General features: G+C 34.4%; 8 protein-coding genes across 8 annotated transcripts; 4 read left to right on the top strand and 4 right to left on the bottom strand.

The window, feature by feature from the left end:
- Positions 1-1,052: 1,052 nt before the first annotated feature.
- Positions 1,053-1,976, top strand: PHYBLDRAFT_166317 (hypothetical protein; the record flags this gene model as incomplete). Its single annotated transcript, XM_018435401.1, has 1 exon — positions 1,053-1,976. One exon carries the CDS (start codon positions 1,053-1,055, stop codon positions 1,974-1,976), a length of 924 nt encoding a protein of 307 aa, XP_018294385.1.
- Positions 1,977-2,302: 326 nt separating this feature from the next.
- PbFumHa (fumarate hydratase) lies at positions 2,303-4,818 on the bottom strand. The gene is made up of 11 exons (XM_018439924.1): positions 4,713-4,818; positions 4,527-4,606; positions 4,278-4,434; positions 4,138-4,208; positions 4,039-4,054; positions 3,870-3,973; positions 3,433-3,796; positions 3,096-3,374; positions 2,878-3,018; positions 2,731-2,796; positions 2,303-2,634 (listed from the first exon to the last, which is right to left on the bottom strand). Exons 1-11 carry the CDS (start codon positions 4,794-4,796, stop codon positions 2,521-2,523), a joined length of 1,476 nt encoding a protein of 491 aa, XP_018294384.1. The 5' UTR covers positions 4,797-4,818; the 3' UTR covers positions 2,303-2,520.
- Positions 4,819-5,424: 606 nt separating this feature from the next.
- On the top strand, positions 5,425-7,772 carry PHYBLDRAFT_166315 (hypothetical protein; the record flags this gene model as incomplete). Its single annotated transcript, XM_018435400.1, has 10 exons — positions 5,425-5,436; positions 5,495-5,605; positions 5,704-6,037; positions 6,125-6,355; positions 6,401-6,526; positions 6,602-6,922; positions 6,983-7,180; positions 7,260-7,409; positions 7,478-7,560; positions 7,641-7,772. 10 exons carry the CDS (start codon positions 5,425-5,427, stop codon positions 7,770-7,772), a joined length of 1,698 nt encoding a protein of 565 aa, XP_018294383.1.
- A 466-nt stretch (positions 7,773-8,238) lies between these two features.
- On the bottom strand, positions 8,239-9,278 carry PHYBLDRAFT_59880 (hypothetical protein; the record flags this gene model as incomplete). The annotated part of the gene is made up of 5 exons (XM_018440572.1): positions 8,239-8,286; positions 8,386-8,424; positions 8,509-8,943; positions 8,968-9,178; positions 9,259-9,278. The coding sequence occupies 5 exons, from the start codon at positions 9,276-9,278 to the stop codon at positions 8,239-8,241; spliced, it is 753 nt and encodes a 250-aa protein (XP_018294382.1).
- A 484-nt stretch (positions 9,279-9,762) lies between these two features.
- On the bottom strand, positions 9,763-10,732 carry PHYBLDRAFT_143320 (hypothetical protein; the record flags this gene model as incomplete). The annotated part of the gene is made up of 5 exons (XM_018430965.1): positions 9,763-9,912; positions 10,065-10,156; positions 10,221-10,242; positions 10,408-10,522; positions 10,656-10,732. 5 exons carry the CDS (start codon positions 10,730-10,732, stop codon positions 9,763-9,765), a joined length of 456 nt encoding a protein of 151 aa, XP_018294381.1.
- A 231-nt stretch (positions 10,733-10,963) lies between these two features.
- On the bottom strand, positions 10,964-11,853 carry PHYBLDRAFT_158287 (hypothetical protein). The gene is made up of 2 exons (XM_018433761.1): positions 11,478-11,853; positions 10,964-11,278 (listed from the first exon to the last, which is right to left on the bottom strand). Exons 1-2 carry the CDS (start codon positions 11,607-11,609, stop codon positions 11,198-11,200), a joined length of 213 nt encoding a protein of 70 aa, XP_018294380.1. The 5' UTR covers positions 11,610-11,853; the 3' UTR covers positions 10,964-11,197.
- Positions 11,854-14,382: 2,529 nt separating this feature from the next.
- On the top strand, positions 14,383-16,924 carry PHYBLDRAFT_76081 (hypothetical protein). The gene is made up of 10 exons (XM_018443120.1): positions 14,383-14,488; positions 14,624-14,665; positions 14,771-15,056; positions 15,136-15,192; positions 15,262-15,331; positions 15,463-15,727; positions 15,820-15,861; positions 15,926-16,033; positions 16,104-16,363; positions 16,440-16,924. The coding sequence occupies exons 1-10, from the start codon at positions 14,410-14,412 to the stop codon at positions 16,698-16,700; spliced, it is 1,470 nt and encodes a 489-aa protein (XP_018294379.1). The 5' UTR covers positions 14,383-14,409; the 3' UTR covers positions 16,701-16,924.
- Positions 16,925-20,742: 3,818 nt separating this feature from the next.
- Positions 20,743-23,043, top strand: PHYBLDRAFT_166312 (hypothetical protein; the record flags this gene model as incomplete). Its single annotated transcript, XM_018435399.1, has 10 exons — positions 20,743-20,821; positions 20,957-20,998; positions 21,104-21,389; positions 21,464-21,520; positions 21,596-21,665; positions 21,791-22,055; positions 22,148-22,189; positions 22,254-22,361; positions 22,432-22,715; positions 22,789-23,043. The coding sequence occupies 10 exons, from the start codon at positions 20,743-20,745 to the stop codon at positions 23,041-23,043; spliced, it is 1,488 nt and encodes a 495-aa protein (XP_018294378.1).
- Positions 23,044-27,300: the final 4,257 nt, after the last annotated feature.

Raw genomic sequence — 27,300 nt, 5'->3', positions numbered from 1 at the left:
TAAAGATATGGGACATGGTCAAGGCCTCTTTTTTGTAGAAAATAGTTTATTATCCTTATACACCCATATTTCCTAATAATAGACAATTTTGGGATACATTAACAATACCATATATACACAAATGAAAAAGAAAAGACAAAATAAATATAAAGCTATGTAAAGTGTTCCTAGCTAAAAACAAGTGTAAAAAAAAAGGATATGTCTAGTCAAGACAACATTTAAAAGAATGAACGGTACATTTTCAAAAGTGAAATATTAATATGCTCTCAGAATAGACTGTAGTAAAGCTCATAAATTATGCGAGCTAGAGAGGTAAGGTATATTAAGAAAGTATAAAAGCATGGTAAAAAAAAAGAGTGGCTTTAGTATGGTTTTTTATAAACTTTATTTTTGGGGTTTTAAGGGTGGGTTTAGGGTAGTATTTTAACTAAACAGTCTTCTTTTTCTTCCTTTTTTACATTTCAGTTTCGAATTTTCTACCCTTTGTTATTTCATGTCAAAGATAAAAACACCTTTTCGATATCCCACATTTTTTGTAATATTGACGAAGAATACTTCGGAAATTTAGGAAAACAGCAAAAACTCGATCTCATAAACGATGCTCAAACCGGAACCAAATTATATCCACCAAGAAAATAGGATCGGTACATATAGAATGATATATATATATAAATCAAATACTGATAATGTTCTAATGTTGGATTACTTGCCTGATTTAAATTTTATTTTATTCTGAAGATCTACAATTGATCCCTTATAAAAATGAACTCATCCAGTAAAAATATCTCATTTTTCTATACAATTTCCTCATAACTATATTTAACCATTTTTGCATTCATCTCTTTTTAGGTTAAAACCATGTACTTGGAATCAACTGCCATGGTGCTATCCGGAGATTTAAATATTTACTGTCAAAACGAGAGTTTTAAAACAAAAGTCTCGAGTCTGTATCTAGTCTTGGAAGGATTCCTTATCTACTAATCCCTCATCCTTTTAATTCTTCTTCTTATAAATATATATATAAGGGATTCTGCAATAACTTAATATATTTAATGAGTTATTTTACCAACAAAGTCCTGGAAATAAGGAATCGAAAAAGAAATGGATCAGAGTCAAGTGCCAATGGGAGTGTAGCAAGTGTACCTAATTCAAGCAAAATCTCGGTCAATTCAAAAGAGAACAAATCAGCACTGTACGATGAGCCGAGCCAAAACGAAGGCCACAATAGTCAATTGTACCTTGAACAACTCCAACAAATGGCAAATCAGCCGGCATTTACAAATACACCTTACATGATTGACGAAGAGCAGTATTCTAGTTCAACCTATTCAACCTCAACTCCAATTCTAAATCATACCATCTCGAATACCCAGGGATCCAGTAATGGGCATCATCACTCATATATACCCAGCTACACCCCGTTATTCTCTACAAGTGAAGAAAAAAAAACTCATCAAGCCAATGGCGATGTTCAGGTTGACTCATTTGGCCAATGGAATGATATTATGGAAGACACATCAAGCACAGGCGATGACAATTATGATTTAAGCTACTCTGCTTCACATTCTGGAATCTCCACAAGACAGAATATTGATCAGGCAAGCCAGCCTGGTACTGTATCGACAGACAGAGATTTCATCTTGACAAAGGTTGATTTGCTTGAAGTACAAGTAAGCGAGCTATCCAAGGCGATGGAGAAGCTCCGGGTCGAGAATTTGAAACTCGTCAAAGAAAAAAATAGTACATCAAAGGATCTGGAGCAACAGCTAATTGTTTTAAAAAAGCAACTCGCCAAGAAACAAGACGATGAACAGTTGCTCCAAACCGACATTTATAGCAACGTTTTCTTTATCTTTTACTTTATCTTTTATTGTATGAAACACTGTTTTATTAATGGCCAGAGCACTATAATGATGTATTTGGAAGGATCAAAGAGCAATGAAGGAGAAAAGAAGAAAAGTGACCTGAAAGCCTAATCTGTTATAAAATAATACTAATGCTATAAATACTATGTAAAATTGGTTCATATTATTCAGTTAATTTGATTTTATGTACGTACACATATACTCTATGGATGAGAGAGACCTACAACTTGTATATTTGCCTATTCTTTACTTACAGGCTATGTTCTATCATAAGTATCATCTCATTACATTTCATCTTATGTCATATATAATATAATACATTATAATATGTATAAATGTGTAGATTCACATGCACATGCACATGTACATGCACATGAGTATATATATGTACATACACTCACGTTTACGCTTACACACACACAATAAGCATTGTTTTTGATTTGTATGACTTTTTTTTGTTTGTTTGTTAAAGAGGAATATTCTATTTTTTGAAACAAAAATATAGGTAGAGAAAGGGGGTTCATTATGTATATATGTTCATAGTTTTTATAATGAAAGAAGTTTTTTTTTTAAAAAAAAAGAGTAAAAAATAGAGAATGAAGACTATCATTCTTAGTCTATAAAGTTGCTTCATCTATGCCGCCATGTAAACACTTTACTTAGGGCCAAGCATTTCTTCGGGGCGGACCCATTCCTTGAACTGCTCCTCAGTCAAGACACCGAGAGAGATGGCAGCCTCCTTCAAGGTGGTACCTTCCTTGTGTGCTTTCTGTTGTTATTAAAGATTATTAGGTCAAATTCGATTCAATTGATAATCTATTATATTCTTATCATTTTTTTTAAAAAAAAAAAGCACTCTTTTTACCTTGGCACACTTGGCAGCGTTGTCATAACCAATATAAGGGTTGAGAGCAGTAACCAACATAAGAGACTACACATATCCAAGTTATTTTTATGTAAGTATACCATATATTTCCAAAACATCTGATTTCGTGTGAAAAATATATCTTACCTCGTTCATGATGCTGTTGATCTTCTTCTCGTTAGCTTGGATACCGACAACACAGTTGTTGGTGAAGGATACAGAGGCATCGGACAAGAGACGGATGGACTGGATCAAGTTCTTGATCATAACGGGCTTGAAGACGTTCAACTAAAGTATCCATACATATACATATATATATGTAAATATATTGGCTTTTGTTTTCTTCATTTTTCTCTTCTTTTTACCTCAAAGTGACCGTTGGAACCAGCAATGGAGACAGTGGTGTTGTTGCCCATAACCTGGGAGCAGACCATAGTCATGGCCTCGCACTGAGTAGGGTTGACCTTACCGGGCATAATGGAAGATCCAGGCTCGTTTTCGGGGAGGGAGAGCTCACCAAGACCGCAACGGGGTCCAGAACCAAGGAAACGGATGTCGTTAGCAATCTTCATGAGAGAAACAGCAACAGTGTTCAAAGCACCGTGGGCCTCAACAATGGCATCGTGAGCAGCAAGAGCCTCAAACTTGATAGATTGTATATAGTTAGTAAAATATTCAATATTTATTGTATAATATTATTACCTTGTTGGGGGCAGTCTTGAAGGGAAGGCCGGTGATCTGGGAGATGGCCTCAGCTACCTTGGAATCGAAACCAGGGCGAGTGTTGAGACCAGTACCAACAGCGGTTCCACCCTGGGCAAGGTTAGAAAGGTGCTCAAGGGAGCTGGTGACACGCTTGATACCAAAGGTCAACTGCTGAACGTAGCCAGAGAATTCCTGACCAAGAGTGAGGGGAGTGGCATCCTGCAAGTGAGTGCGTCCAATCTTGATAATGTGGTTGAACTCCTTCTCCTTGGCGTGGAGAGCGTCACGGAGCTGGGTAAGAGCGGGGATAAGACGATGGTTAATCTCGACAGCAGCAGCAACGTGCATAGCAGTGGGGAAACTACAGGATTTTACGAATATTTCTTTATAAGTTTTCTCTCTCTTTAGCAATCCTGTCATTTTAAGTTTCTTACGTGTCGTTGGAAGACTGACTCATGTTGACATGGTCGTTGGGGTGGACAGGGGACTTGCTTCCAAGTTCACCACCGAGCATCTCAATAGCACGGTTGGAGATAACCTATATATATATATACCCGGTCAATCATTGTTATTTTGATATATTAGTATATCAAATTTTCCTACCTCGTTGACATTCATGCTATTTTAAAGTTGTAATATAAATCGGTCAGTATATATCAACCAAAGATAAGATAATACAATTTTTTAATAGTAAGTACATACTTAGTCTGAGTTCCAGAACCAGTCTGCCAGACAACAAGAGGGAAGTGCTCAAGCAAGGTACCATCGATAACCTAAATGCCACAAAATTATCAATACTTTTTTCTTTTGGCTCACCCCGTTTTTCATTTTTTAAGCCTTACCTCATCAGCAGCACGCTGGATAGCCTCACCAACCTTGGGGTCTAAACCGTAGGTCATGTTGACAGTAGCAGCAGCCTTCTTGAGGACACCAAAAGCCTTGATCAAAGGCTCAGGCATACGCTCACGGGGACCACCGATATCAAAGTTCTGGAGGGATCTACATATATTACACAAACACGCACAGAAACACACATATACATATATAAGAATGATACCCCAATTGATAAACTTGCAATTTAATAATATTACCTCTGGGTCTGAGCACCCCAGTATCTATCGGCAGGCACCTGGAGGTCGCCGAAAGTATCACGCTCAGCACGGAACTTTTGCTGTGGATCGAATATATAAATTCATCGTGTTTAGTGATATTAGATTATAATCTTACACTCTAAATATTACTGATAGGTGCTACAATTAATGTAATAATAAACTTACCAAAGAAGCAGAAGCAGCGCTGAAGAGACGGACCTGGCGGACAGTGTTAGCCTTCAAGGAGGAAGAGGTCAATGAGCGCAACATGAGGATAGAGGCGAGAAAAGAGTAAAGAAAGGCACAATCATTTTTTCGACCAGGGTAAAAGAAAAATGCTTCGGGAGGGTTTTAAATCACCGCCCGTCCGACCATGACGTCCCTGTCAACGTGCCGATCGAATAGACAGGACTTCCCTGCAAAACAGGAGGAGAGAAAGCGGAGATGAAGTCCACAAGGTATCAAACGCCTCGGAAGAGATTTCGTAAAGCATAGCATTTCACGTGTTATAGAAACGGCTATCTTATTTCTTATTCTTCTTCTTTGGCTGTCTTATCAACAATCCCAGGTAATATCGAGTAGCGAAACTCAAAACAAATAGCGAGTAAAGTTTAAACGAATTTGTCTTTACCAACGAACTTGGCTAGATAACTCATACCAGCTTGCAAAACTTATTACAAAGGATCCTTTATTTATTTGAAGACAATCTAAATTAAAGCACTATTTTTCCCATTCTATTATATTTTCTCCACTAAATTGGTCTGTAAATCATGCAGACAACAAAACCAAGCATAAAAAAAAAGAAAAAGAATGAGGGCCCAGTGCGTCGAAATCATATTTGAACTCAGACAATACAAATTAACCTTCTCCTCCAGGTCTTTTACGCTTTATTCTTAAAATGAGTGATGTTGTAGGTAGACAATTTGACAATTTTACCTCTAACTTTTAAGCTAATAATTTAAGTTTAGCATGGAGTAAAACGTGTTAGAACGACCGAAGATGTCATCAAAGCTCGCCGTGAACGAGAAGCCGGCAAGATTACTGAATACAATGCACTTGTACGTCAATGCCACGAAAAGGTGAGCTCCATTACGTTTCTCTTTTTCTTTCAATTTTACCCGAGGATAGCAACGAAAATGAGTAAAAATTAATTTTCTTACTTATGTAACTTATATAGCTTGAAGCAAAAGAGTTTAGTCCCGAGGCTTTAACGGTTACAACACAAATTCTCTACACAAATCCTGATTATTATACCATTTGGAACATACGTCGTCTAATTCTTATCAATGGAATTCTCGATTCAACCAAGAATCCCACTCAGACTATATTAGAAAAAAATAGAACTATTTATATGAACGAGCTCGGATTGTTTATGCAACTCATCCGCATCAATCCTAAGTCATATTGGTTATGGAATCATCGGCGATGGTGCCTTGAAACAATGCCTAAACCAGATTGGAATGGCGAGCTCAAACTTGTTGTCAAGATGTTGACCATGGACGCTAGAAACTGTAAGTTTTAATTTTTAATACTATAATATATATATGCGTGTGTGTGGATGGGTGTATACACAAGTTATTCATATATATATATATAAGTTCATGGATGGGATTATCGCCGTTATGTTGTGAGACAACTGCGTGCATTGGCTCAGGCCAAGCAAGATTATGAAGAGGAAAAGCAGATTGTTAGGCAAGAGTATGAGTTTACAACCCAGAAAATCAACCAGAGTTTCAGTAACTACTCTGCCTGGCATCAACGCTCAAAGCTACTTCCTGAGATTGTGGCTGAGATGAGTCCAGAGGAGAAGAATACGGTAGCAAGAAATGGTTAGTATATTAAGAGAGAAAAATGAAATACTCTTACACCAAAAGGTGCTCGTTTTCCTTTTGTTGATATACTGACATACTATATAGAGCTTGAACTTGTCAAGGCAGCTTTCTACACTGATCCGGATGATCAATCTGCATGGTTGTATTATTGGTGGTTGGTTGGGAGAGGTAAGCTACTTTGTGTGTGTGTGATAACAAGGGATGCTATTACATGCTTTTAACTATGAAATAAAACATAATTAGCATTGGAAATGGTGTCTTTCTTGGGAGTATTCCGTCTCAAAGGGTCCCCTTTACTTGTTGCCGGATTCAATGATCCAATTACTCTCCTCAAAGAACCAGCCGTACTTACCAAGGACAATAAGAAAGTTTCGGGATCATGGCTTCCCCTAGGAAAATCATTACAGTCATCCGGGTCTATTTGGATTTTTTCACCACTTCCAAATTCAGGAGAGCCTGAAAAGGTTTCTTTGGAAACAGATAGTGTATTACCCAGTAGCAGTGAGAAATCTGTCCCACCTGGTGCTTGGTCCAGAAAAGTAGAAACGGTTATAGGCTGTCCTGGTAAGATTTTTGCGGCTATATATATAGTATGACCCCTCTCTAACATGATCCTTTTACCAGAAACTTTGTCTCGCGTTTCAACTTTTCAAGCCAAATTTGGCTCCACCGAAAAGGCTTGGAAGCCAGCTACCACTAAACATTACAAAGATTCCTCTGCTAATAATCAAGCTAACTGGTACACCCTGGATCGTGTTGAAATTCTCAAAGAAGAAATTGAAGCTGTTCGTGAACTTATTGACCTTGAGCCTGAGAGCAAATGTAAAGTATTTTGGTACTTACTGTTATATATATAAAGAGCTTCGTAACTAAACTTTTGTTTATTTGTTTACTTGTCCAGGGGCACTTCAAACGCTAGCTCATTTCTTACAGCAACTAAAGTTGCGCTCAGGATCAACTTGCGCTGATGCATTAGATGATGAATCAGTGGATATTTTTAATAAGCTTTCAGAATTAGATACTTACCGGAGGTGCCGTTATGAAGAAAGTCGTAGGTGTCTCTTTAGGGTTTATAAATAACATTTTGGCTTAAATTTTAACTTTCTTGTATACGATAAGGCAACCGTATTCTATTTAACCGTGCGACAAATTCCCTTTTACATACCAGCAGCAACAATGAGGCTTTGTTGAAAAATGAGCGAGTAAGTGGATAGATAAATCTATATAATTTGATGAATTACAATCAGTGATAGCAGCTGATGGTAATAATAATTTGAACTAGATTGATACACTTGACTTGAGACACATTTCACTTGATACAATTCCTAGTCTTGCTCCCCTGCTCCTTGTCAGAAATGTTCTGACTGAATCCATCAGTGCTTTAGACCAGCTTCCATTCTTTGAGAGAGTATAAATTTAATGAATATGTAATCAAGCCACCCTTTACTTTTCTCTCGGCTGTAATACTTCTTTTGTTTATTTATATTATAAGATTTAAAGATAATAAAATTGGAAATGTAGTAAGTAGTAAGTAGTAAGTAGTAAATTGAAATGAAAAGTATATAGATGCTCTGTCATTACTACTCTTATTATTAAATTACCTGAACTTTAAAACAATAAAACTACTAGCCCTGCTCTTTGATAAAGCCAAAATTAAAGTTTCCAGTATTCTTCTTTATTAAAATGATGTTTTGATTCCATTTCTTTCGGCAATTTCTTAACTCTGTACATTATTATATGTCGTTCAGGACAGCCTCAGGATTATTTTTCTGTCCTGGTTTTCAAGTCCCGTATAGTTAATATATAATTTCAGTTATATCTGCCTCAACAAGAAATAAGTCCAACTTATATCTGTGCGGGACTTCATAAGCTCAATTGTACTATAAAATAGTATAAATGAAATAATATGGGGCAGCAAGGACAGAAGACTGCAATTCAAAAGTTTTTAATACAGTATAAAATAATTTATATAAAAAAATGGTTTCTGTCATACAAAGCTTATATGCACAATACTTAGACTTCTTTACGTTTAAAGACATATATTCATCAAAAGACACATACTTATTCTAATAAACAAAAACAATTATGAATAAAAAAAAGGTTTAAAAGTTCAACCAAAGTAATTATTATACAAACTTTAAAATTCTTACGTCGCTTTTATTAGTTTTTAAATATGCTGTTTTGATTTTTCCCAGAAAATCTATTGTCTTTCTCCCCAAGACTCTCCTCCCCTCTGCTAAGTGCATGGCCGCTTCTTCAGACAATCCATTTTCCCTTGCGTACTTCTTAATGGTAGTTACGACGCGGCGCCTTCTGGCAAAGAAAGTGTTGTCCTGGTTGTGCCATCCCGGTTGAAGTCTCTCCATCTCAACCACAGACTTCCCACCATTCAACCCAAAATGCCACTCTCTCCAAAGCTCAGGAACACTCTTCACACCTCTATTCATTCGGTACTTTAAAGGAGGCAATGCTGTTGACTGACCTTGCTGTTCTTGTGGCTGTGATGGCGTGTTGGCGAATTGTGTAGTCTGTATATTTCCAGATCCTCCAGATTCAGTTCCAGAACTCATTGTGAAGCTTAGTGCCTAGAAACCCAGACCGACTGATACAGAAATATTAATGGTTATCGGTGCACGGTTAGCGGAGATGTCTGCCAAATTGGTGATGGCTTGATTCAAAAGATCCTTCATATTATTTGACTCTGATCGTATTTGTGCTTGTAGGTTCTCAAAGGTTTGATAAAGCACGGGGGCAGCAGCACGAAATCGCATCATCGCAAGGTCGTCTTCTCTGGTCCCAACGGTACGCGTCTGGAGATCGCTAATTTATGCCAAAATAAAGAATATGAGATGATTTTTCTAGATTTATTATATCTAGTTGTAAGGTATTGCATATCTTACCTTCCAACATTTTTGTACATAGTGTTAGGCACGGACCGAGCAGATAATTACAGAGATAACAGATAATCGAAAGAAGAGTTCTTTTTTTTATTTAAGGTGCTGTCCGCTTGATCTCTAGTGGACCAAATATGATGAGTATTTATATAAATTCTAGCTTTATGTCAGAGAGATAATTATAGTAAAGGTAGTACGAACATATAAATGGACAGGAAAGCTCAAACTCTAGTGGTCCAAATATCTATAACGGAATACATTCTGATTGGTAATGTACTAGAGCTTTGGATTGGTTCAACTTATCATCCTTCAGTTAGCGGAGACTCTTGCTGTGTTATCATAATAAAACAATCACTCTTTCGCATAAGCTAATGTTTGCTTAAAAAACTCATAACATATGAACAGCTAATCAACCACGCAGACCTAAATAAGCTTTGTTTGATCAAGTTACCACGAGTCCAAGGGGATCTGTCAACTCGAATGATTACAAGACTGTTATTCTTTGACATATTAGGCCGGGTAAATTATCGGCCACCCAAACACGTAGTATCCCGGAGGCACTTCAGCCTTTACAGCACCAGATGGAAGCAAGTGGAAGCAGATCTCGCATACATCGCAAAACAAGAAGACGAATAACGATTCATTATGGGTAAAATGAAGCTATCAATAAATAATGTCGCGTCACAGAACGAAGAATTTGTAGTAACGAACAGCTCCCTCACCAAGAAACTCTCTGTCGCCAATAAGCAAACAAAGCTGCTCCAGAGCCAATTCCAGCTTTAGGCACAAGTGTTTAATGCACCAGCCTCTACCACCATCACCCTTTCCTCAGTGAAGTTTGATCCTGCTGAGAGTGTCTCGAAACTGATCACAGTCAATAGTTCTTTCATCATCTCTACACGCACTAAATTCCTATCCGATTAAAAAAAGGGGGCCATGGGCAAGGAACCCAACCACCCCAAACTCACCGCTACCCAAACCTTCAGCGTTCTACAGCCTAACGTTGAATAATCTGTATATGTATTTGTATATCTGTCCTGCCGTCACCACCTCAGTTACTCCCAAGTATAAAGGTTTTTTAAAACTCTTAAAGTTTAGCATCCGGTGTCCTGAAAATTGCGCTCCCAGAACGCGGGGCCCTACCCCTCTTTTTACAAAGATTTCAAGGACAAGATCATCCAGCTCTTTGTAGACAGTAGCATGTCTGCTAAAGCAGCTTTTGATTCCATTAATCTTCAGGGAATTACCAAACCGGCACATATCCACAAATCTGAATATACCTGCCAGCAACTTTCATATAAGCTACACCGCGAACGTCTCCCAGCCTTCTGTCCCCGTCTCTCTACCCCACAAGGTAAAAGTGTCATATGATACCTTTGTGCAGTAGAAAGGGGTTTCTTTACCTCTCACCGATCTGTCTCGAGAAGTACACGAAAGAAACAAACCATTCATCTCCCTCACCAGCCAGTCCCATCGTCATGATGATAGAATATATGTTAGCTTATAGCTCTCTCTCTCTCTCTCTCTCTCTCTCTGTTTCGCCTCTCCCAGTCTTCTTAGACTCTCTTCTTATTTTAATTTGTAATTTTTTTCTCCCATTAGCTAGTTTTATAAATCATTTCCGGTTTTCTCTCTTATTTCCTTTCCCGCAGTTCTTTTAAATCGTATATATTCCATAGTGTGTAAGTCCTAGAAAAACTCTCAATGAAAAGAAGCATTTTCACCTGTATTATCATACACCCTTTATTAGGTAACGGGTTTCAGAATAAATTGAGAATTGTTTTTAACTATTACACATTACCATGAATTCGTAGCGAGCTGGTACTAAATAAATATAAGGGAAAAAAGGGAGAGTCTACTAAGACTCTCAGCTTTTTGGACAATATTGATACCTCATCAGCCAAAATATCGATTAACCAAAGAACTTGATTACTTGTACACAGGATCATCGAAAATGACGTACTTCCAGGGTAGAAGAGTAGGGTGGCAGAGAGGCATCAAACCAGAATCTTGAAGGAATATCTTCCTAAAAACAAACATAAGTTTTAGGAAGCAGTAAACAGAGTTAGGGTCCTGAATCTCTTTCGTATAACTCTTATCGAACCAGAACTCAACCATTGGTAACACTTTCCACAACAACTCGACGGAGAATTCCGCCGTGGCTCCTGAAAAGAAGTGGTCCCCTGCACTTTCCAAAAAAAAAAGCTGGTAATATTTTCCATTACCTTGCGAGATAAACTAGTGAGATAAGCACCATACATTATTGCATTCTTCCAGCAGCCAAATTTCCTAATCTGCATTTCATCAACATTATTCATATCGGAAATCCGGGCACCAGAACATATCGTAATATTCATCGCCTTGAACGAGCGGATCCTACAAAAAACAATCGCTTTCTTGGTAGTCTCATTATAGGCAGGATAGCTCTACTCTTTTGTCTGGTCGATTTCTGACTTAAGGACCTTGAGGTCGAAGTGGTCTTTTGATTCTGCAAATATTAGGAATAGATCGTTATGCACATAGAATCGCTGAAATAAATAAGTCGCGAGCTTGTTGCGAAAAGCGCTAGCTTCCAGCTTTCTATGCTGGTCGGGGTTTTCTTGTCTTATAAGAAAAGTAAGAGAAAAACAAGGAGAAGGGGAACGACCTTCACTATAAAGATTTATGGTTTGGAGCTTTGGTATCTCGCTTATTCGTGCTGACTGTTCATACAAGGCAAGGAAATGGGAGAGAATGAAAGAAAAGGTGTTCCTAAGGTCTGTGCCAATATTTTGCTAAAGTATTAGTCAACAAGCATGGTCAAATCCTGAGTGGTGATGTACTCGTCATTGAAAGAGAGCTTTCCACGATCCACGTATTCTGATTCACATTTGTGTTCTTCATTACTCTTAGCTGCTTGCACGAGACCAGCACATTTGGGTCAAGAATGAGGGTTGCTGCTGGTACCCTTCATACATTGTTGAGTCCAAAGATCGATGATAACATCCAGATAAAGCAACAATGTTGAGCTGCTCATCGCTCTTATAGATACTCTATATTTTCTGAAATACTTGCTTTTGTGGGAGTTGGGCTTCTTTAAAAGAGAAATGAAGTTAATTAGCTTATCCCCCCCCCCCCTCCTTTCGGTGGGTAACTAAACATTCTTTATAACTTGATTTTTGATGTAAGAATAAATGAAGCTTTGATCCGTTTACATCGTATCTAGTTTCATCATTGGGGCAAACCTCTTCATTGCACTAGACACAATATTCTCTTTACTTGAACTCACAGGTTCTCTTGGCGTTCTTTAGGCTCGCCTAATGAACATTCTTGGCTGTCTGTGCCTAGGTGTCTCTAATATGTGCGTCGATAATATAATTTCAGGAAAGGTAAAATCTGGGGAACCGGTTTTTCATTGTTTGTTGGAAGCAGAATTAATAGTAAGATGAAATAAACACATTGTTGACTATAATTGAAAGAACAAAAGCAGGAAAAAAAACAGACCTAAGGCTTCTATATATAACATCACAAATCTTGAGTGCCTTACTTTTTTTGGGTTTTTTTTTTTAAAAAAAAAAAAAATTTCGAGTGTGCATTATTAGCCTTTTTTTGTATTAAGTCAAGGTCAACAACGCTTACTGTATAACTATCGTACGACAATGACCGTTGTTGTTTAAACAATAGTACTTTTATCATTTATATTCACAATGCAGTATATTGTCATATTCTGTTGCTGTATTTATTGATCGGCTTTAATTCAAAATACTGAGCAATATACCGACGCCGTGGATTTCATCTACTGGTGTTTTTTTATAGCTCATTGCAGTGAAAAGAAAAGTAGTGATGCATATCTAGAGCTAACTCGAAATAGTTATAAAGTTATTTTTGTATTCTTTCTCTGATAACATTAAATTTTCTACCTGTATTAGTATTTTTGTCAATGAGTTGGACATTTACACAACATAGCTAACCAACCATATGTCAATATCAGCATTTGCCTCAATTATAAGGAATTTAAGGTTCATTAAATTCACTAATGAGTTGCTAAAGCTAACCTAAGGGTAAGAGAGTAACACTTATTCCCTTTTTTTAAAATAAAAATAAAAAGTAATTTTGAACAAACGGTGCGATTGATAGGGCATATTGCTGTGTATTATCGAGAAACGGTGAATCTATTACCCACGTTGTTGTTGAATAAAAGTATTTAAATATTGCTTACAACGTTAAAAAGTATGTATATAATACTTAGATTCAAAAGTCTTCCAAATATAGTCAGTGGAGCTATTTGTGTCGTTCGAACTAAATCACTCAGTAACTATCTTTGCTTTAGTTCTCGGCTTAGTAATTTTTGGGGTACAATACTCTATTTTTACTAATATCTCTCACATAAAAAGATATAAATTTGAAAATAAATATCAATAAAAAACATTTAAACTTGATTAAAGAATAGCCACATATATACTAAAGAGCTTTGATTAAGTGCTCTATTGAAGACACTTCAAGGCTTTAGCTATTATGGCTCTTTCACTATATGTTATCATTTAAATTAAATCAAGATCAATAATGGTACGTTCAAATACAATAAAATTGATCAAACACTTCTATTAGTTCTGAACAAAGTATTTAGTTCTTCTGTACAAACAATTAATAGAAATAATAATGTATTTTGTCATATAAAAGTTAAATATCTCTAGATGTAGCCTCCCACCAAGAATGGTGCATAATACAAGCACATGTACGTTGGAGAAATGTTTTGTGACCTAAAATCATGATGCGTATTTATACTGTATTTTTGAATGAGGTATTTCCATGTTAAAACCAAAATCAAGGCAAATCATCAATCATTAAAATTTGTGATTTTTCTAATGAATTTTAATAAAGAAGTAAGAAGAAAACATGAAGAGTTTATAAATACTTTAGAACTGCTTGTATGTATTGAATCTGTATATCATGTTCTGTTTTCTTTTCTAAAAAAAAAAAGAGAATATAGAAAAAAAGCTTCTTTTTTCTATGTGTTACACAGTGGCTTCCTGGTAAAACCATATCTTCTTTATTTCCAAGTCCAGCAAGTAGTACCATTTTTAGATTTGATGTAAAAAGTTGAATTTTCTGAAAACCCTCGAAACGATATTTTTCTTTTTATTATTACATTCTCACCTTCACCTTCACCTAAGAAAAATGCGTAGCATTCTGACTGCTATTCTTTGTATTGGGCTAACGGGCGTTGTCAAGGCTACGGACGGTCGTTGGGGACAAGGTAGTTTGTTATTCTTTATAATAACGAATTACTTGCAAATATTATTACTTTCTTTTATGTTTCTATTCATAAACCTAACCCTTTGCTTCTCACTTGTTTTCCATAACTTTTAAATATTGAATATATAAACGAAAGGATGCACCTACATTACACTGACTAAGCAAATATATTGTTTTGGTAAGTTCCCTGATACCTTTTAAGAGAAGGGTATGCCTATACGTATTAACTTCAAAGACATTGGTATTGATACTAATCCAATTTTATTCTTCAATTCATATATAGGTGGAGAACCATTTTCAGACAGCAATAAACAGATTCCAGTATATTCTTTAAACGTAACCGACAACAGTGTAGTTGATATATCGAATCCAGTATGGAACACTATTGAAGGCGTCCCAAACAACATCAGTCCAAGCGCTGCAAGTCGGTTTATATTTGCGGCAGTTCCGGACACTGATTTAGTATACCTTAAAGGTGGAATTGTGTGCACTGCCTGCACTTATAACTCAGGATACTTTTACAATGTGACAAGCAATCAATGGAAAAAAACGAATACTGAGACACCAGTGTAAACTTATATATAAATGCATATAAATAAATGCAGATACTATATTTTATACTTACCATTTATTGTTTAACTTTGATAGATACGCTGCTGCCTTCACTCCTGTGAACAACAATCTCTATTATTTTGGTGGAAAAACGTAAAACGAACTACACTGAATCAAATATAAGTACAACACATAATATATATCTTCTCTACAATTCGTTAGTGTTACTGCAACAGGTTTTGACACCCCGAAAACCATCTTATATAATTATGTGTCCTCTACAGTTATGAAGGTATGCCTTTTCCTTTACTTAAAAGAAACCAAGAAATATACATGTTCAGAAGCATATTCTAAATTGAAAGTGAAAAGCAAAACAAATCAAAAGCCATTAACTAACTATATGTATGTATGTCTATATACTAGACAGGTGTTGGTGGGCCAAATATTTCTCCCCTTAATGGATCAGCGCCAATCCAGGATACATGGGCTGCTTCTATGGTCTATTCTACTACTTATTCACTGCTTATTATTATTGGTGGAGAGCAAGGTTCCGAAGTATCAGGACCTGTCGCCATGGATGATATTATCGCCGTTAATATAAAAACAAATTTATACAGCAAGTGGAACGATACGATATCTACAACTGGAAGTCTACCTCCTACTAGATGGGCACACTCCCTGATAATGGGTAATTTACAAAGCATATTAACATATCTACCATTATTTTTTATTAATAGAAATATTAATATACTATGCCATACACTTTTTTCTTTTGCTTAGATCCTACTAATACCAACGCCATTATGTTTGGTGGTTGTGATAGTAAGTGAAATATCACCAAGATTATAAAATATATACACAATATCAATTAATCGATTTATTCTAGATAATGGAGGAGCAATGAACGATCTTTGGTTGTACAATGTGGTTAAGCGTACTTGGTCCCCACAAAAGACAACTGGAACACCGCCTACCCCAAGGTGCCGGCACTCTGGTATATATATGTATAATTCAATGTACCGACTTTTTATCTAATTCTATGTAATGTTTTGATTAATTAACAGCTGTTGTAGTTGGAAAATACATGTTTATTTTGTTCGGTGGAAATAATGACGTCTTCAACGCTGATATTAATGTTGCTCTTGACATGAATACTTGGGAATGGACCACTGCACCTGTTATTGGCACTCCTTCTATTTCTTCATCCACATCAGGCTCTAACTCAAATCCGACTTCTCCTGGGGTTATCAGTAGCAATAAGGATGACACCTCTGGAATTTCTGGGGGTGCTATTGCAGGTATTGTCGTTGGAGCCATTGCAGGCGTAAGTAATTATTTAAAAGTAATTCATACGAATCTGTGTTTTCTCATCTTTTTTTTTTGATTTTTTAATTCTCTAGGTTGGCATTATCGGTGCACTCTTTTTCTTCGTATTTAAGAGACGCAATAGATATTCAAATGCAAATAACCATTCAGAGGATTTTAGCAAGGAAGAAAATCTTATCAATAAGCAGAATAATGTAATTCCCTCCCAGTCAGTTGATAAAAGGGCATATGCCTCTCCAGAGACAATGGTAAAGCCTGATCAATCAGTTCCTGGATCTGCGTTGCCAGCAGGACGTATAATTCTTGAGCCAGTTAAGCCAAATGGAATTAATTGACTCCATTGATTCCATTGATTCCATTTCAGCCCATATACAGCTTCACCTGTAACGCCTAATATATCTTTGTATAATTAACATAAGTCCACTACGCATAGCCGAAACCGTTTACCTCTAGAGTCTGTCAAATATCTAAACAAAGTTTACTTTAATGAATTTTTAAACCATTCAAATTAATCAAGCTCATAATAAAACTTAAAATAATATAACATTTATCTAGAGTTAAGAAGGAACAAACAAAATCCACAATCCCTGGGGTCGGTTTTAAACACAAAAACATCACTTCTATAATCTTTTTTTGAGAAGCTTTGAGATTTTTTTTTTAGCTGTTTTACAAAACATATAGTGCTACGTTTTTGTCTCATTGATATCACTGATCTGATTTTATTTTTAGAACCCAATAAGCCATTTGATCTCGTTGCATTCCTGTGTATTTTTATGTTAATGTAAACAGCTACTTTATACCAGCATTTTAAAGCAGGAAAAGAGTTAAATTAAGATAGCACAATAAGCAAGGAACGTCCCAAAATCAGTAAACACAGCATAGTCGATGATTTTTTTGCAGCACTTTCTTTTTTTTTCTACCTACGGTAACTAAAGAACAGATTATACCATACTTTTGTATACAGCAAACTCTACAAAAACAAAGTATCAGTTTAAAGATATAAAACTCAATACAATAGTATGGACACTCTGGAAATGTTTTTTTTTAAAAATAAAATAAAATAAAATATTAGTATAAACGTTTTACAGCTTAAAAAGAACTTGTATTCAATACATACTGCTTTTAAAGTAATCTCTTTACAAAGACTAGGAGTCGTTGTCTTTCCAATACATAATACTAACACACTATATAATATAAAGATAGAATATATATATTTTATGGACTCATTTCTTAATAAATTTACTGCGATTAAAAGACTTCTCCTCATACTTCACTATAGTTTTTTTTTAGCTTTCAATTTTCTTCGTATTATATTTTTGAAAACTCTGAGTATTGAGGTTCTTCATTTTGCTTTACCATATATAATAAGCCCTCGTACTGTATAAGAAGTATTACACTAGTATAGATTGCTACAAAGGTGTGTAGCCTCTCTACAATATATATATTGATCATACTATTCCACACTTTTGGTACGCTCTTTTCTGTAAACCTTTTGTTTATATAAGCCAGCGTTGGATCTTCAATGTTTATTATTATTGTTAATACTTCTCTTGATTTTTAAAATAGATCCACTGTATAAATATACAGATATCACATCATACATATCATTAAAAAGAAAGGGAGATATTCTGCCCATGACTTACATTTGGTCTCTATATTTTTAAAACAAGTTCATGAATTTATATTGCACAGGCAACTCATGATGGAATAATAACGGTGGATAAGATCCACCGGTATTTCTTGTATCGCTCATCGCAGTGAACTTCGGAGTAGTGACGTAGCTGTAGAAATGGCCCTAAGTAGTTAAATAGCTCTTTTCATTTGTTCCTTAATAAAATTGTCTTTCTACCCGTATTCATTTTCTTGTCAGCGAGTTGCACATTTACACCACATAACCAACCCACCATGTGTCAGAATTATGCACCCATTTGAGATAAACAATAGGGACAATTAAACATTTAAATATTAATTGAATCTCTGACTCTTGCACATATTGCAGTCAATGGTAACTGTGTGCCCAATTGAAATAAACAGTAGAGAAGTAATTGAAGTTAGGGATAAAATGACATATCATATAGAAATTAAATTTACACAAGAGAACTTCCTGCTATCAAGACAGTTATAGAAATTTGAAAGGCTTTTATAAGATTAGACAAACGGGGTTTTCTTTTTTAATGCAGTCTTGTTGGGGACACCGGCCTACCTTGTATTTCAATTAAAAAGAATCTAGTTAATTACTTTTTTATACCTTTGTTTTTTGTTTTTGTTTTGATTGCTGGTATTATTATTTTTCTTCGCCAATTATACTGTGAGTGGTCCAGTAAAATACAGGAGAGAAAAGGGTTGGGAGTGTGTTATTTATAATAATAATAGAAAGTTCAAAAAAGAAAAGAAAAAGAAAATAGATATAGGGCTTCCATACCTGTTGCAACAAACCTTGGATACTTTTCTTTATTTCCAATTTTTTATACTCATAGTTCTTATGGGCATAATAACCTTTTTTGTAGGAAATCAGGACCACCCATATTTAATGTGTTACAGTAGTGCTACAATATCTGTTGTTTTCTTTGCATTTATTCCAACTTGTCACTTATAATGATAGCTCAGTATATCATCATTTTCACAAACTATAATATATATATATATATCCAATCTACAAAGTATTAATCTTTGTAACTAATCTAAATGTAAAATAATAAGACTAATTCCGGCTTTAGCTTTTTAAAAATAAGAAGAAAAATAAATAAATTTGTAATCATGGATACGATTGTGACAAGTGTTGAGTTGATGTGGTGCAACGTTGTCAGAAAAATAATAAATGAAAGTAGAGTTGCCAACGAGTTCAGAAGGCAAATATATAGAGAGATAGAGATGAATTACTGTGATAACGCTCGGATCTATCCAACAGTAAGGAGATGTAGTAAAATGTGTATAGAAGGGACAAATATAACAAGAATTATGCTTATAACTATCGCGAAGAGTTGTTATAAGTCAGTGACTATGAAATAAATATATAAACAAAAGTAAAATAAGGGATTTGATCAATAAAATAAGGATAGATAAGGATTCCGTTTTATTATTGCTTCATCTGAAGACTTTTATATGTGAACAATCTATACTACTTTGTTATAAATCTCTATTAAAGCAGTACCAATGATGAAATACAATGCACAAGGGTATGCCTTGTGCAAGGGGAATTGAAGGAAATCCTGCAAAGAGCGTCATACTTCTTTGCAGGATATTCGTGGTCTGAGCGGAACCAAAAGAACACACGCCGTGTCAATTGATAGGAGGTATGGCTAATTATAATCAAGGAAAAAGGAAATTATTAATCAAAATACTCTGGAGTAAAATTATCCAAGTGTTGACAAGAAGGTCATTTTCACAGACGTTAAGAAAGCAAGTATATAAAGTTTTGGCTCAAAGATCTTCTAAATATGGTCAGTGGAGCTATTTGTGTCGTTCGAACTAAATCAGACAGTGACCATCTTTGATTTTCTTCTCGGCTTAGCAATTTTTGGGGTACAATACTCTATTTTTACTAATATCTATCACATAAAAAGGTATAAATTTGAAAATAAATATCAATAAAAAACATTTAAACTTGATTAAAGAATAGCCACATATATACTAAAGAGCTTTGATTAAGTGCTCTATTGAAGATACTTCAAGGCTTTAGCTATTATGGCTCTTTCAATATATGTTATCATTTAAACTAAATCAAGATCAATAATGGTACGTTCAAATACAATAAAATTGATCAAACACTTCTATTAGCTCTTTATAGATTATTTAATTTATGCTTGATATTTACTTTTCTGTGTAGACTATTAGTAAAAATAATAATAATTTACTTTGTCATATCAAAGTTAAATATCACTAGCTGTAACCTCACACCAGGAATGGTGCATGACACAAGCACATGTACGCTGGAGAAAGGTTTTGTACTCTAAAACCAGGATGCGTATTTATACTGTATTTTTGAATGAGGTATTGGCATGTTAAAATTTAAACTAAATAAGACAAATCATTAATTTTAGAAACTTGTAAAAGTTTGCCATTAAGCTTTAATAAAGAAGTAAGAAGAAGAAAACATGAAGAGTTTATAAATACTTTAGAGCTGCTTGTATGTATTGAATCTGTATGTCATGTTCTGTTTTCTTTTCTAAAAAAAAAAGAGAATATAGAAAAAAAGCTTCTTTTTTCTATGTGTTACACAGTGGCTTCCTGGTAAAACTTTGTATCTTCTTTAGTTCCAACTCCAGCAAGTAGTACAATTTTTAAATTTGTTGTAAAAAGTTGAATTTTCTGAAAACCCTCGAAACGATATTTTTCTTTTTATTATTACATTCTCACCTTCACCTTCACCTAAGAAAAATGCGTAGCATTCTGACTGCTATTCTTTGTATTGGGCTAACGGGCGTTGTCAAGGCTACGGACGGTCGTTGGGGACAAGGTAGTTTGTTATTCTTTATAATAACGAATTACTTGCAAATATTATTACTTTCTTTTATGTTTCTATTCATAAACCTAACCCTTTGCTTCTCACTTGTTTTCCATAACTTTTAAATATTGAATATATAAACGAAAGGATGCACCTACATTACACTGACTAAGCAAATATATTGTTTTGGTAAGTTCCCTGATACCTTTTAAGAGAAGGGTATGCCTATACGTATTAACTTCAAAGACATTGGTATTGATACTAATCCAATTTTATTCTTCAATTCATCTATAGGTGGAGAACCATTTTCAGACAGCAAGAAACAGATTCCAGTATATTCTTTAAACGTAACCGACAACAGTGTAGTTGATATATCGAATCCAGTATGGAACACTATTGAAGGCGTCCCAAACAACATCAGTCCAAGCGCTGCAAGTCGGTTTATATTTGCGGCAGTTCCGGGCACTGATTTAGTATACCTTAAGGGCGGAATTGTGTGCACTGCCTGCACTTATAACTCAGGATACTTTTACAATGTGTCCAACAATCAATGGACAAAAACGAATACTGAGACACCAGTGTAAGCCAGGATATAAAACCGATGAATTCCCATACTATATATTATACTTACCGTTCATTACTTAACCTTGATAGGTACGCTGCTGCTTTCACTCTTGTGAATAACAATCTTTACTACTTTGGTGGCAAAACGTAAAACAAGATACACACATAGTAAATAAAAAATAAATACAACTCACAGTATTTATATTCTCTAAAATCCTTTAGTGTTCCTGCAACAGGTTTTGACACATCGGTAACCATATTATACAATAACGTGTACTCTACATCTATGAAGGTATGCCGCTTTCTTTTAAGGAGACCAATATATATATATATGCTCAAAAACATATTCAAATTGAAAAGAGAAAACAAAACAAAAGAGATTAATTATATATATACAAATACTTATATGTATATTAGACAGGAATTGGTGGACCTACTATCTTTCCTAATGGTGGATTACCGTTACCCCAAGCTACATGGGCTGCTTCTATGGTTTATTCTACTACTTACTCAGTACTTCTTGTTGTTGGTGGAGAGCAAGGTTCTAGTGTATCAGGACCTGTTGCCATGGATGATATTATTGCTGTTAATTTAAAAACGAGCGTATACAGCAAGTGGAACGATACGATATCTACAACTGGAAGTCTACCTCCTACTAGATGGGCACACTCCCTGATAATGGGTAATTTACAAAGCATATTAACATATCTACCATTATTTTTTATTAATAGAAATATTAATATACTATGCCATACACTTTTTTCTTTTGCTTAGATCCTACTAATACCAACGCCATTATGTTTGGTGGTTGTGATAGTAAGTGAAATATCACCAAGATTATAAAATATATACACAATATCAATTAATCGATTTATTCTAGATAATGGAGGAGCAATGAACGATCTTTGGTTGTACAATGTGGTTAAGCGTACTTGGTCCCCACAAAAGACAACTGGAACACCGCCTACCCCAAGGTGCCGGCACTCTGGTATATATATGTATAATTCAATGTACCGACTTTTTATCTAATTCTATGTAATGTTTTGATTAATTAACAGCTGTTGTAGTTGGAAAATACATGTTTATTTTGTTCGGTGGAAATAATGACGTCTTCAACGCTGATATTAATGTTGCTCTTGACATGAATACTTGGGAATGGACCACTGCACCTGTTATTGGCACTCCTCCTGTCTCTTCATCTACACCCTCGAAACCTTCTTTAACCCCATCAGACTCTATCTCAAAACCGACTTCTTTTGAAGTTCTTAGCAGCAATAAGGAGGACTCTTCTGGGATTTCTGGGGGTGTTATTGCGGGTATTTCCGTTGGAGCCACCGCAGGCGTAAGTTGTTATTTAAAGTAATTCGTATGCATCTGTGTTTTCTCATCTTATTTTTGATGCTTCAATTCTCTAGGTTGGAATTATTGGTGCACTCTTCTTCTTCTTCGTATTTAAGAAACGAAATAGATATTCAAGAGCAAATAATCATGTAGAGTATTTCACAAAAGATGACAATTTCATCAGTAAGCAAAATGCTCCAATTCCCTCTCATCTGAGTGAGGGATATAGAGAGATCTCTCCAGGAAAAGATATAAGACCTAACCAGTTACTTCCTGGGCCTGCATTACCATCAGGCCGTATAATGCTTGCGCCTGTAAAGCAAAGTTGAAGCCATTGATTCTGCTCTAATCCCTAGAAACTTTTACCTGTAAAATATAATATATCTTTGTATAATTAACATAATTAACATAATTCTGCTACCCATAACCAAAACTGCTTGCCTCTAGAGTATGTGTTAATATCTAAACAAAATTTACTTTAATGACTTTCTAAACCATTCGAATTAATCAAGCTCATAATAATCTTTTAAAATGTAATTTAATATTTATCTCGAATTAATAATAAATAAAAAGCATACATATTCTTTGCAACAAGTTTTAGACATAAAGCCGTTACTTCTATAATTTTCTTCTCCTGGGAAATGCTTTTTGTCTATATTACAAAACATGGTGTACTACGTTTTTGACTCATTGATACCGTAGTGAGTAGCAATTGTAGTATTCATTAGGGGGTTTTACCAGCTTTGGATGCTTGACTGTTGGATATAGCGATAGTTTAAGCACCAGCCAATAATAATAAGTATCGAAAAAAAAAACTGGTGAAACCCCCTATTGTATAATTATTATTAAAGAGCTTGTTAATAGAGTCGAACCTCTTCCTGCCAAAATTAGTAGTCATTTATTTTCGCCGCTGGAATTACTTCATCGACTTAGGACTAGGCTATTATTTTATTACATGACAAGCATAATGTCTTTTAGAGATAATTAATTAATATTTCACACTGTTATTTTAATATACGTTATCTAAGGGTTTTTAATAGATTTTACGCAAGAAGCATCGAAAGTTAACTATTATATATGTCTTCATAAATTTGTAGGATAAGGTTCTCGCTATTCGACTAGATTAAGTCGAAGTAGAGAACTTAGGCTTATCAAAAAAGGAAGTTGAAGTCGGTATAAGAAAACTATATACTCCGATACGCCTAAGTCGAAGTATAAGCTTAATCGACTGTTTCTGATTTTCTTTCTTAGATTTAGATTTTACGTGTAGTGTGCAATTGATATCATTAGAGGTAGGCATACAAGATTTACAGCTTTCACTAAATATTACGACACGATTGTTTCAACAAAATTCCCCACTACATTATTTCCACACACACACACGCATATATATATATCAAGTATTTCTATTTCTATCATTATTATTATTTAAACAATCTGTATCTATTGTGCAGTGTGCATTGTGCCTTATACAGTGTACATTTTACAATGTGTGTGTGTTTGTGTGGTGCACGCGTGTTGTGGTGTGGTGTACGCATGTATGTTTGGTGTATCTAGAACCTCATACTTGCCTCATCAATCTGATTCAATTTTAAATAAGACCAATATATATATATATATATATACATATACATGTCTTTTCCACTATGTACACTATATATATCTAGTATATATCCCAATGCAATGCCCTTTTTTTAAAAAAAAATCTGTTCATTATCGTTGGCAGAGTAGTGACCCCAAGTGTATCAGAATTAGCATCAGATATCAGATATCAAGAAAAAGAACAAATTGTTTGTTATATTTCTTATTTCTGTCAATCTATAAATCTATAAATCTACATGTAGATATAAGAAAATGGCTAAGCATCAGATCTCAGATCAGATAAGCCCTTGGTAGTTCTTTGGGTCTGGCCAAATTAATTATTATAATAATAAGATACTTTGCTCATCATCTTATTGATTTATAACTATAGTCAAATCGAACCAAACCAACACACACACACACATATATATATATATATATATATATAACCTCTATAGAATATTAAACCAATCTGAAAGTCTGTGCTTTTCTTTTGCTTATTGAAATTTTAAGCAAAAAAAAATAAAGGGTGGTCAAAAATAATAGTATTATTTGAGTACAAATGTTGTATTATTATTATTAGTATTAATAATTAATAATATTATTTAAAATCCAAGGCCAAATTCCCTGGATTATTATCATTATACTAAATAAACGATGATTTTGAACTTTTGAATCTTTGAACTCAAAATACCCAAATACCCAAAAGAAAGAGGGCGATTGTTTTTTTTTTTTTTTTTTTTTGGGGGGGGGGGGACGGTTTCTAGCTACTGCAATATGCAGGAACAATTGTACAGAGCACTGGATTTTGTTTGTGTGTTGCATATTGAATAAAGGACTGCAGATGAGCTAACCATCTAATGAACAAATCAATTAATACATAACTTTGCTATTGTTCTCATTGAAAGGTGGCGGTTTTGTGTTTATTGCAGCTCTTGTTGTTGCTATTGTTAAAAAGACAAATTAGTATAGATTATTGAAACAAATACCTACACTTACATGCATAAATATCTATCTATCTATCTATATATATATAATCCGCATTTTGGGATTATATTCTCATTCATGATTAGTATTACTATTGATATTGTTAATTTTAATACATCGACTGGTTCCAGACCCTAGTATATACGAATGTCGATTAATTTAGGAGAATAGTAATTAAGCGAGTTTGCTGTTGGTGATAATCTTGTTAATCTTGTTAATGCTGTTTTCTATAAACTTGTTTCCATAAAAAAGAGTGGCTACATTTCTATATTATAGTTCCAATAAACCAAGCTATATATGTATAATATATTTATACAAAATAAGGATTGACAAGTCTGACAAGAAAATGATCTGCAATTCTGTACTCCCACAAATTCGGCTTTGGTTTCTTTTTTATTTTTTTAGTCAAACAAGGTTAAAATATTTAGGCCTCTATAGAAAATCCCAAACACTAAAACACGCATTGAATTGTTGTTGTTGTTGTTGTGAATAAAATCGAAAATCATGCTTATATATTTGTGTAGTCAGGATCGGGTTCAAGAATGCCCGGGTTTTGTTGCAAATAATCAGGTTCAAAATATTTATATTGTTGGGGGAGGTTCAATGTACATATGAGGGCAAGTGAATGGTGTTTTGGTGTGTTTGATGAACCCAACAAACACATAATGAACATAAAGACTAAATAAATCCATCTTTGCAGAAAAAGAAAACTCAATTGCAATAATTAAAGCAGTTTCCCTTTCTTTTTCTTCTTTCTTTTCTTTCTACTCATCATCATCATCCTTGCATTTCTATTTTGGCAGTAAAGAGATAGTATCTATATAATTGATATTGAGGAGAGGAAGGGGAACAAAAGGGGAGTGAAGGACTTTGGTTGTGTCGATAGAAAAAAGAAAAATAAAAGCCTGTGTATACAAATAAATAAATAGCTAAATATGAAAAAAGACTGCCTTTTCTTTTTTTGAGGGGGTGAAAGAATTTAAAGTAGATCAATAAAGACAAAGGGTAGATACACTATATCAAATAGCATACCATATTTTGACTATAGACTGTATCTCAGAATATTCATGCTATGCTCAACATCGGCTAAACAAATGATGCACTAATGTTGTAAAGTAAAATATCATTATTCTTCTTCTTGTTGTTGTTCTATACACAAATACAATGATTGGAATTTCTTCTTATTAAATCTTAACCTCCTGAAATGATTACAAATTATATCTTTCGATCTTTTGTACATTGGCTTGAGCATTGAAACAACAAGGAAGAATGAAAACAAACAGAAAACAAAAAAAAATCTAGATGTATTGATTTTTGAAACCATTCTTAATTTCTTGCTTTCTTATATATATTTTTTTTTTAGTTTAATATTAACATAACAACAATAGTCTATTTTTGAAACCAATATATAAAAATAAAAATAAAAAAGACTTGGCAAAAAAAAGAAAAAGAAATTAAATGTAATTTATTTATTTATTTATTTTTGACTATATCAGCTATTAATAATATTGGTATTGATAATGATAATGATAATGAATTTCTTGAGATTCTTCTTGTCATTAAGAATGTCTTGGCTGTTCTATAGGAGAAATAAAGAAAGAAAGAAAAAAAAAGGGGGGATGAGAGAAAGAGGAGGAAGAGGAGGAGGCGGCGGCGGCGGCTGTGGTAGCAGTGGTGGTAGCAGTGGTGGTAGCAGTGGTGGTAGCAGTGGTGGATCTCCGAGAATTCAGATTACATACGTCTGTACATATATATTTATAAATACAAAATCAAATTCCTAAAATAGAAAATATTCTTATTCTTATTTATAATATTAATAATATTTAATTATATATATATTTTTATATTGGTTTTGAATGAGATTAGTAAAATTCAATAAAGAAATAAAATAAAATGATAAGAAATATTTTAAGAAAACAAAACAAAAAATCAAAAAGATATATAGATACATAAGAAATAAAAATAAAAATAAAATAAAATAAAATAAAGCTCATTGGTAACCATAGTGATATACCAAA

This window comes from Phycomyces blakesleeanus (genome assembly GCF_001638985.1).
Source record: "Phycomyces blakesleeanus NRRL 1555(-) unplaced genomic scaffold PHYBLscaffold_6, whole genome shotgun sequence".
Taxonomy (NCBI): Eukaryota; Fungi; Mucoromycota; class Mucoromycetes; order Mucorales; family Phycomycetaceae; genus Phycomyces; species Phycomyces blakesleeanus.
This window is presented reverse-complemented; position numbering and strand designations above follow the sequence as displayed.